Source organism: Rhagoletis pomonella, unplaced genomic scaffold (assembly GCF_013731165.1).
Source record: "Rhagoletis pomonella isolate Grant_MI unplaced genomic scaffold, Rhpom_1.0 Rhpom_scaffold_00013, whole genome shotgun sequence".
NCBI lineage: Eukaryota > Metazoa > Arthropoda > Insecta > Diptera > Tephritidae > Rhagoletis > Rhagoletis pomonella.
Genome location: NW_023458567.1, coordinates 18,313,808 through 18,324,402, shown reverse-complemented (window position 1 = coordinate 18,324,402; position 10,595 = coordinate 18,313,808). Strand labels below are relative to the sequence as shown.

The 10,595-nt window shown below is 30.9% G+C and overlaps 1 protein-coding gene across 1 annotated transcript; it reads right to left on the bottom strand.

Moving 5' to 3' along the window:
• Positions 1–9,042: 9,042 nt before the first annotated feature.
• Positions 9,043–9,386, bottom strand: LOC118748243 (fasciclin-2-like; the record flags this gene model as incomplete). Its single annotated transcript, XM_036482619.1, is given in 1 exon segment — positions 9,043–9,386. A coding segment is annotated over 1 exon segment (124 nt), but the record flags the coding sequence as incomplete, so codon positions are not given.
• Positions 9,387–10,595: the final 1,209 nt, after the last annotated feature.

Below are 10,595 nucleotides of genomic sequence, written 5' to 3'. Positions count from 1 at the left end.
TTGCGGCCTTCTATATCTCGGAAGAAATTAATCAGTGGACAGCGAGTTGTCAGAGTGGTTCGCAAACGGCAGTAATTTTTCTAGTTCAAGCATTAGAAGTCAGAAAAATTTAAATTTTTGCATATTCAAGCTTTCGCAACCGCCGGAGTGAGTTTTCCGACCTCATACGCTGAAGAGTATTTCATATTGACGTCCGTGAATGACACTGATGACCAGTTCGAAAGGAAATGTCTATATTTTACACTTCACTTCTTTAACTCAAAAGGCCTAACCTTCTCCCTTACGAGATTCTCGGCAACCATCTTTAGCAGCGGGATGAAAGAGGCTAGGTGAACCCACTTGGTTGGCGTACCGATAGCGACAGTAAACAACTGAAAAACTCAGCGCGTTACTTTCGACAGCCTGCTCTCTCAGCCCCATCTACATGGTGAAGCTTAGATGCTCCAAGTAAGGGACTTGGCGGAATGGTAAGCAAGCAGTACTTGGTCAGTATCCGTTTGTTATTCGACGCCTGTTAGCCTCCATCACGTCACGTTCGAGGTTGTTGTTGTTGTAGCGTTCGAGGTAATTTGGTTCGCTAACCTCCACAATGTCAGATTCGAGGTCATTTGAGGATCAAATAGAAAACAAAGTTTATTCAATACAAACAAAAATACATATAGAAGGGGTTTTCTTGCATCAGAATCCTAAAGGACCCCCTTGATTCTTCAAGGTTATCTATAGGTCATGCCAAGGTCATCTCAAGGTCAAATTCGGAAGAATTGTATTGAATTGTCAGGTTTATTCAATGACTTTTATCACTACTTGTCCTTGAAATGACCTCGAACCTGATATAATGGAGCCCTACAGACCTCGGATTCACATCCAGGTCGTCGAATAGCGTAGGGATATATAGGGTTTGGTTAAATTTTTTTTGTGAACCTTTGTTATCAAAGAAAATAAGTTAGCATTTTTTCGATATTATAATTTTGATACGGTTCGGTTATTTTAAAGAAGCTCTGTTGAACCGCATCAGATTTGCCATATCGAAAAAATGCTGACTTATTACCTTTTCATATAGACTACCTCTACCTTCAACAACTTTCTTCACGTGAATGCCGTCACTTGAGTCCATTGCAGAGGAATAGCTTCTGCTGCTATAAGAGATTCGCATTATTCTGGAAAAATTACGGTCTACATACTGAAGTACGTTAAATTCCTACTTATCCAGACTTAAATCGGACGTACCCTAAGAATGCCGGTAACCACTTCTTCACGTGCCTTTTAAACGCATTCAACTAACACCTCATCTCTATCTCTGTAGTTTGACCAATCTATCACTTGAGAAATGGATTTCATGCCAACAAGCCTTTGTGCTTCCATCTTAACTATCTTAGGAACAAGGCATGTGATCTATCAAAACATTGCAAAAACTCTGGCTGAGGGGAACGTAACAGATATTAGATGGATGTACTGTGTTTAAAGTTAAGCTCGAAATCGGCTGAAAATCCCACATTTTTTTTTTTTTTTACAGCACATCGTTAAGAAGTAGCTTTGCAGTCTCGGAAGAAGCGTTGTTTCAAGAAATGACAAGGCAACATTCTATAAGTGCTTTGTGTTGATGAGTTTAGGTACTAGAATGGTTCTCCAATCTTGCCAGGACTTAACTTACAAAGAATATGGATTTTCCAGTTTCTTTCACAGACTTCTATCGCTTACAGCTCGCCTTGAAAATATTAACAACTAATGGACCGGAAGCCCCATAATTGCCGATTTTGTAGCTCGGTATCATAATTTCAGTAGCAGCTGTACAGATGAAGTAGAAGCGCCATACATTCAATGCTTATTTGGGTGGGCTTAAATTTCTAGAAGTTTTGTTCTGCAAAGACTGGGATGGTCTGTCTGACGTGTTTTCCTATTTCAACGAAAATCTGCGCAGTTTGAGTACTGTCAGAGCATCTTTAAGGGAACCCTCGCCTATCATTTCAATCGAAAGATGGGCGCAATCGAGTAAGTAAATCATGATTTATCATCTCGAAAACACATTTCAAACATTCCTGTGTAGGGAGGAGCAATCTAGCACATGCATTTTAGGCCTTCCGAATCGATGCTAGAAATTTGGTACCAAAATGAGACGGAGTCTCTGAGTTGCAGGAATCTTAACGTATGTAAATTCGTATCTTTCTTCTATATTTCGATTGACTCATCATAAGTCTCTAGGCCCCGGCCTCATGGACCATTGGGATCGACGTGGGAAGTATTTAAAATCAGCTCCCTTAAGCTAACCTGAAAAGGGAAAGTCCCAATGAAGCTGTACGTATGTATGTAGCTTTAAGCTCTCTCTAAATAATCATATTGCGCGCTTGCAGGCTCTCTCTCTAACATACTCGTATCTAATTTACATACTTACGTCTCATCTGATGGATTTTGCTACTACTTAGACTTTACAGTTTTTCCCAGATTTCACTATTTCAATACTCCCCTAAGCACTCTGTGCAAATGCGCTCTAAATTTATAAAGATACCGCCAAAAGAGAGTAGCCACGCTTCTTAAATTTTTGGTCTTCATTTATTTATGTTGTCTCGCTTCATTCAAGGCGAAATTTATAATGTAACCATTACATCATGATTATAATAATCGGTGTATGTATGTAAATATTTTATGATTAGTATAAAATGAAAATGACATATAACATACAAGGTATATTTTACATTTACAGTTAAATGTTGCATTTTTAAAGATTTTAAATATCAGGGCGTGTGTGAATCGGTAAAAAGGTTCTGTGGGGAAAGGTGGTGAATAACATTTTTACTATAGTGAGACAGTGTTACCAATCTGCTGTGTGAAATTAAAACTTTTTTGACAGCAGTTCATTTTTGAAAACCGCAGAATCAAATATAAGGTTTGTTTCACAAGCTACTCGAAGTCACTTCGAGTTACACATACGCGTTCCACAAGTAAAGGCCTGATTATGCATACTTCGCACAACTACGCACAGCCATTTGTACCAGTGCAATAAAAATGTAACTTAAGAAAATGTGAAGCAAAATCTAAACTCAACAGATCGCCAAGTTTTCAAAAGTTCTGCTAGTTTCTGGGTAATGGAATACATACAAAGTACATACGAAATAACAGTTTGAAATTTATGCGAAGTTGTGCGAAGTTATGCGAAGTATGCATAATCAGACCATAAGTTTTAGAGTTTATTTGATATACGCTGACAGTTTGAACTTTGCTCGAGTTTTCCTACAAGTAGCTTGTGGAACAAACCTATTATAAATTGAAGTGAAATGAATATTTTAAGAAAACCTCTACCATCAATGATTGCAATTCATCAATTTAAGATTTTAATCAATTTAATTCTAATCAATTAAAGCTTTTGAAATATTAAAGAAATTTATTTACAAGAAATATTTAATACAGTGTAATATTTGTTAATTTTGCCAACAGAAACTCCATTTCCTAATATTTTATCGTTTTTGCTTAAATTTGGGGCAGAAAAATTATACACACCAAGAATCTTTGCGATTGTCAAAATTTTCACTAACCTCATGCGCTAGTGAAATTTTATTCACCTCAGACTTGACAAAAATTTACTCGCAGCGAACTTTGTTACCGATTCACACGCGTCCTCAGTGAAATATTTTTCTTATGTGTTTAAAATTTTGGCAGTTGTGGGAATTTAATTAAAATTTTATTTAGCTTACGATTTTGGTAAACTTTTTAACTTCTCAGAATTTTCCAAATATTTTTTATCAACTTATTTTTGTAAATAATTTTTTGTGAACTTTTTATTTGCCTTTTTTAAATAATTTTTAGTGTTATATTTCTTAGTAAATATTTTCGGTTTACTTGTTTAATAAAAAGCTTAAAGTTTTTAAGGGTTCTAAATAAGGGCAATAAATAGTTGCGTTTTTAATTTTTTATGTTAGTATATATTTTTGTCTTGTCAATATTGTTTACTCACGATTTTCTTTTTTTATTGTTGTAAAAAGCTCTGTAAAAGGCGCTTGAGTATTAGGTAGGTTGCAAATAAATTTGTATAAATGGCAATGCAATTAAAAAAATATTAGAAACAAAAGAAATAACCAATTTTAAATGCATGAACATATTTTTTTTGTTTTAAGTATTCTATATTTATTTTTATTTACTTTATCTGAGTGTATAATAGAAAAAATGCTTATTCACTAACAAATACATTTACAATTGTTTGCAAACTTATAATTTTACTTATATAAATTTAATTTTGATTTAAACTAAGCCATTAATTTATGTTAATACTATACAAATATATGTTTTTTATTAAATTTTATATTAAATTAGTTGTTTCTAAATGCTATGTTACAAAGAAATTATTTTTAATTGTTCAAAAAAGTTTTATATTTAAAAGAAAAATTTTTCGTAATTCAATCTTTTCAAATGCATCATAAGTATTCATATAAAAATTAAATAGCATGAATAGCAAATATGTAAATTGAATATCCAGCAATAATTTTTCTTTTATTCTCCAAGAAAAATTATAAATTTAGTTTACTTTTCTTATTTAAATTTAAATTTTATAACAAAATTTGTTATTTTAAATGCTTTGCTTCGAATTTTATCTAGTTTGGCTGCTTGTTCATTTGCTTCCTTTGCTCTTGTGAAAACTTTATCCCCAATCCAATTTATATAATTTACTTTTTTGCACTTTACATTCATTTTACATACATTTGTATAATTCAATATACTTTTTGTTATTTTTTCACCCACAATAACACCAAAAACCATATAAACCATAGGTATTATTATTTCCTTGAGCACTTCTCTTAATTTTCTTTTATTCTCTGTTTCGTGCGTTCATTTCTTAAATTTTTTTACCTTAGTGTTTATATATTTTATCTTTGGCGAAAATTTCTGAGCAATGAAGTTTTTATAATTTCCTTCTACACTAATTATACACTTTCTCTGTTTTTTTTTTATACACATAAGCCACATTTGACATTTAGATGTTACAATATTTTATTTTTTTCTTTATTTTTGTTGTTTTTTTCTATGTAAAAATAGGCTTATATCTATTAAAAAAAAAAATCATGGGAAAATATTTTTTGGTTATTTGGTCATTATTTCAGGAAAAATATTAAAAGATAAAATCAATAAAATTAACATCAAGTAATTGTTAAACACAGCCGACTTCAATGCTCATGTAAAAATTTAGGAGTACCGTTAATTTCTAATGATCTAATGATCGGAACTAAATCAAATTAGTATGAGACTACAAAACAAAAGAGCTATTGAAAACGGTACACGTGGTCCAAAGTTATCTGGTAACATGCAATTAAAGAAAAAAATATTCCGATGCATAGATAATTTTTTCCTTTTTTGAAGCCGGTAGAAGATAAAAAATATAAACTATGTATTTTTAAATTTATATCAATTGGAGAACGAAGCGATTTCGGAGGATTTTCAAAATTCGTATACTCCATGTAACCATTGCCTACAGTGGTTATGCCCCGCTCCGTTGTTTGAAACGACTCGAGACTTGACCAGCGCCCTGCGGTGAAAATGTTACTTTCCTTGAACTCTCCATCGATCTCAAATTTTTGCTTTCAGATCAGTTCCGATGAACGGCTAGAACTCCCACTAGTAAAGCGAAAGGTATGAGACTAGTTGAGTTTTAAGGTTTCAAGGTTTTCGCTGATCTGACATAAGGCCCATCTGTCTAGTAGTAGACCGCATGTAGTCAGTGGAGCCCCACCATTTTCTTACTCGCCGATAGTTCGTCAATAGTGCCCAGTTTTTAGGGCTCATCGGCTATGCAGTTTCTTACGTTATGGTTGAGTCCTGAAATCTGAAAAGGCATCCCTGACCAACATCACCTCTTACGATTTGCGACGCTGAGGCTCAAATGTCTTAGCAAGAACTCTTTAAACTTATCTAAGACATCCAGTACAAACGACATTCTGGTACAAACGAAAGAATATGACACTCCACTCGCTAAACTAAAAAGTTTCCTGGAGGCGATTTTCTGTAACTAGACTACGGGCGCCATACAAGACAAAAAGGTGAACTGCAAGAGCTACAACTTTGAATGATGGGCGGATATAAGTGGCGTCTACGAACACCCGGAAGAAACAAGTTCAGCAGAATCTGCCTGTATTTGGGATGAATAACAGTCGGAACTTCGCGAAGGGGATCAAGAACTGGCAAACATTTTTCTGAGTCTCATAAGGAAAAGAAAACGATTTATGAAAAATTATTAATATTTCAGGAAAAAAATATTATGGTGTCTGTAATTATAAAATTTTGCGTTATTGATGTAAAATTACCCAGACTGTAAGAAATATTTATTTTGCATTAAATAGAATATTGTTTGGTAAAATGAAACGTGTTTTATTTCTTGTATAAAAACTATAAACTCTAAAATGTGACGGAAATAATAAAAAAATTAAATTAGGAAGAAATTTTAAGTCTTGCATCAATTAAGAAATTATATTTGAGTTTATCTTTTTGATTTGAAACGTTTACATGCATACAACTACATAGCTTTTAATAGTCTATCGGTATTTTGTTTTAAGTACAAAGTTATTTTTGACCAATTAAAAGTAAAAATGTTTTAGCAAAAAATTGTTAGAAAACATAAACAATATGTAAACATGTCTTACACAAAAAAAGCTGAATGAAAAATTAATTTTACAAAAATTTAACTTACATTTTTTAAAATATTTTTTTAAAAAATTTTAAAATACGTTTTAGTAAAGTTAAAATAATGATAAGAGATATATTATTTGATGAACAAAATGTTTTAGAAACCAAAATAGTTAAAAATTAAAATTTCTGAAAAAATATTGTTTCTTTGTGCATATTTATAAAAAATCGCTCATTTTGGAATGATTAAAAAAACTAAAAATTAGATTTACAGAAAAATAATTGAAGAAAATTGTGAAAATACTTTTCGACAAAATTAGAGGAATGACAAGAAAAATATGTCTATTAAGAAATACCTACAAAATTCTTTTTTCAGAAAAAATATGGTTTACATTTTTATAAAAACCTTTTAAAAAAAATATTTTAGAAAAACGAGTAAAAATTTAAAATTGAACTGAAAATTCTTTTAGAAAAATTGGAAATACTTTGGAAAAATAATAAGAACGATACAGAATATACTTGATAAAAAATTATTAAAAAAATAACAGTTCAAAAACAAAAATAACTAAAAGATATCATATTTTGGAAAGAATATTGTGTCTACATTCATACATATGAACTTATAACAACGTCTACATTCGCATGTAGTTACAAAAACGGCTATTTTTAGAATATCGTTTAAAAAAATTTACATTTGAAAACGGAATTTTAGAAATAAATAATTTAAGAAAAAGTATTTTGGAAAAACGAGATGAAGCTTAAGTTTTTGAAAATAATATTTCTTATAAAAATTAAGAAACACCTTTTTAGAAAGTAGGAAGAATAATAAGAAATACATATGTATGTATGTACGTTTGATAAAAAAAAAATAAAAATTAAAAAACAAAAATATCGGGATAATTAAAATTGAATAAAATAAATTAAAATAATTGAAAAAACTGTAAAACTACTTTTTGAAAAACGAAGAGAATGATGTAAAATTTGTATTTTGATAAAAATTAAAAAGTATTTTCGAAATCAAAATAACTAAAAATATAATCTTTCCGAAAAGATATATATGTATATATGTGTGTATAAGAACGGTAAATTTTATAATATATTAATTTTAAATAATTAATGAATTTGATAAAACTGAATCAGAACTATATAAAATAAATTTTATGAAAAACAATTGAAAAAACTGTAAAACTTTTTTAGGAAAATGAATAGAATGATAAGAAATATATGGGATATAAGTTTTAAAAAAAATAATGCATTTTGTGTTAATAAAATATATAAATTTAAAAATATATATTTGCATTTAACTGAATAAAAACTAAAAAGCAAATAATTGAAAAAAACTATAAAACTACTTTTTAGAAAAATTAAAAGAGCGTTAAGATATACGTTTGATACAAAATAATTAAAAGAGGGGGTACTCGCAGGAAAATATTGTTTATGTTTAAAAAAATGAGAAAATTTTAGTTATGATCTTTTGTTACAAAAATAGTAAAACCCAGTTGTACTTGAAAAACTTAGTTAAAAAAACGTTTATTTAGAAGAACTTGGAAATACATACATAGGTACCTTCTTTTAAGAATAAATTAGAAACAAAACTTATTAAAAAAAGTTTTTTTGTATAAAATTTCGTTTTCAGAAAAATAATAAAAAATAAAAAAGATATTTTTTTGGAAAACAGTTACTCATTAGCAGAACTTTACAACTAAAGCTTTTATTTATAATTGTGTTTTTAGAAAAAATCTATTTTTAATTAAATTTCACGGCAAAATAATACTCTGTTTACAATATCTATAATGCCTACATATCCTTAAATCTACATTAGCTGCTCCATGCAGCACTCGCTTTATGCCATTCACCTAATGACATTTTTACATACACACATTCGCAATGAACAAGCACTTAATAACAGCAAATTATACTTAATTATTATTAATATTAATCATCATTACTTATTTATTACATTTCCATTATGGGATTAATGCTAAATGAATATTTTTTATATATATTTTAATTTAAGGCAAAAATGAATGGATTTTTACTGTTATGCAGGTGAAGCAAAGAATGCACTTAAGTTAAATTAAAATATACGATTACAGAGAGCTTTTTTGTAAATATACTTGTACAGTTTATATGCGGGTAATAGATTGTGTTGAAAAAAGCGTATAACTATTTAATACGTGTACATAATACCAAGATACTATTTTTAAATAAAAATTTTTCATGGAAATTTGCGTGCCATAAACGGCGCATGGAATTTACTTTTGCTATTGCGCATGTTTTTGAAATTTTGTAATTTCTTTTTTTTTTGCAAATAAATGCCTGCTTTTTTAGCTGTAATTAGCGGAATAGTTTAAAAGCTTATCATGTTTTATTGCTTTTAAATTTTTGCATTTAAAAATTAAGAATATTTTATTTGATTTGTGGTAGTAATATTTTTTCGCTGCTTGTGCCTTTATCTGGTGTGTCATGTTTGTTCGCATCCATTCAAGTAAGTGAAACGGTATTTTTTTTTTTTCTTTTTGTTGGTTTTCAGTGTTGCATGCAGCTGTCATCTTGAAGAAATGAAGTTGCTTGTCATGTTTCGCATTATTTTCGGTGTTCCCAGCTAATTTGTCCTTTTGGTGGCTTTTTGTAACATTTAAAATACTTCAAGTGTCATTCATACCGCGGAATTCTTGCCAAGTATTTCACCGCTGCGCGAGTGCACAAATTGTCCATCAAATTCGACGGTGGAATTTTGTTTTACACTACCCGTTGGAGTTTGCAGCGGCTGCTTTTCGTCTCTGTTGAGGTAGGAAGAGAGTAGAGTGAGAAAATTATTTTAAGTACTTACATACTATTTATGTACATAAAAAGTAATAAAATATATGCAATTAACAATTATGTAAAAGTTGGTTATAATAGTATTTCCAAAAACAAAGTGGTAATAGAGTAAAAATTTATAACAACAGATACAAGAATCATTCAGTGCATGCAGAATTTACTGGGTTAGCTAAACTTTAACTAGTCAAGAGTAGAGAAATGTGCTCTGAAATAAACTTCAGTTGAGATCATCTATGTATTTAAAAGTCTCGCGGAAGCTTTTGTTAGCAATGGGGGTCGAGTGGAATCCGTATGCAATGCCGCAGCTACGATAATCCACGTATCTCTACAGATACCTAGCCATTTTTTGAGTCAAGATCGCGTTCCTCAAAGACTACCGATGCAGGCGCGGATTACCTCAAATATGATCTCTCGGGACGCGAACAGAATGTAGAATGTTACCGTGCCCATTGATTGGCTCGCATTCAGGGTGCCCCAAACACCAGGTTACAAGGCCTAAGTGGCCTTGAACTTTGAGATACATATATATGTGTACTGCATAAGGGTGATCCAACTTCTTGTTTTAGTCACCCCCAGAACTGAGCAATATCGAAGTTAAGTAAACCCGTACTTTTTATTTTGAAATCGGGGCTTTGAAGTATTTGATATATTTTATATGGGGAGCCAACGACACCATATCCCACCCCATCATGCTAAATGTGTTTAACTTCTTCCAAACATGACATATCTCGTGATATACGAGAAGAGTTCCTGAAAGAAAGTCTAGCACAATAATCTCAAGTAGGGAAATTGGATGGAAGATTACCACACTATTGATAGCATATTTTTTATAGATGGATGACATAAGGGCAGACAGATATTGCTTTATCGCTAATCTCTTCTTTGTATTTTTCTTTTCAATTGCTAATATTGAAAAATTTACAGAACCAGGAGCTGATGTATTCAAATCTAATGAAAAGTAGAATATAATTAAAGCATTAATGACTTTCAAGTTAAATTAAAAATTGTATAAACAGAAGTTTTACCACATTTCCGCAACGCCTGGGTTCAAACCATGGTCAAAGCAACAGCAAAAATATAGAAGAGAGGTTTTTTCTTAACAGCGGTCGTCCCTCGGCAGGCAATGGCAAACCTCCGAGTATATTTCTGCCATGAAAAACAGCTTTTCA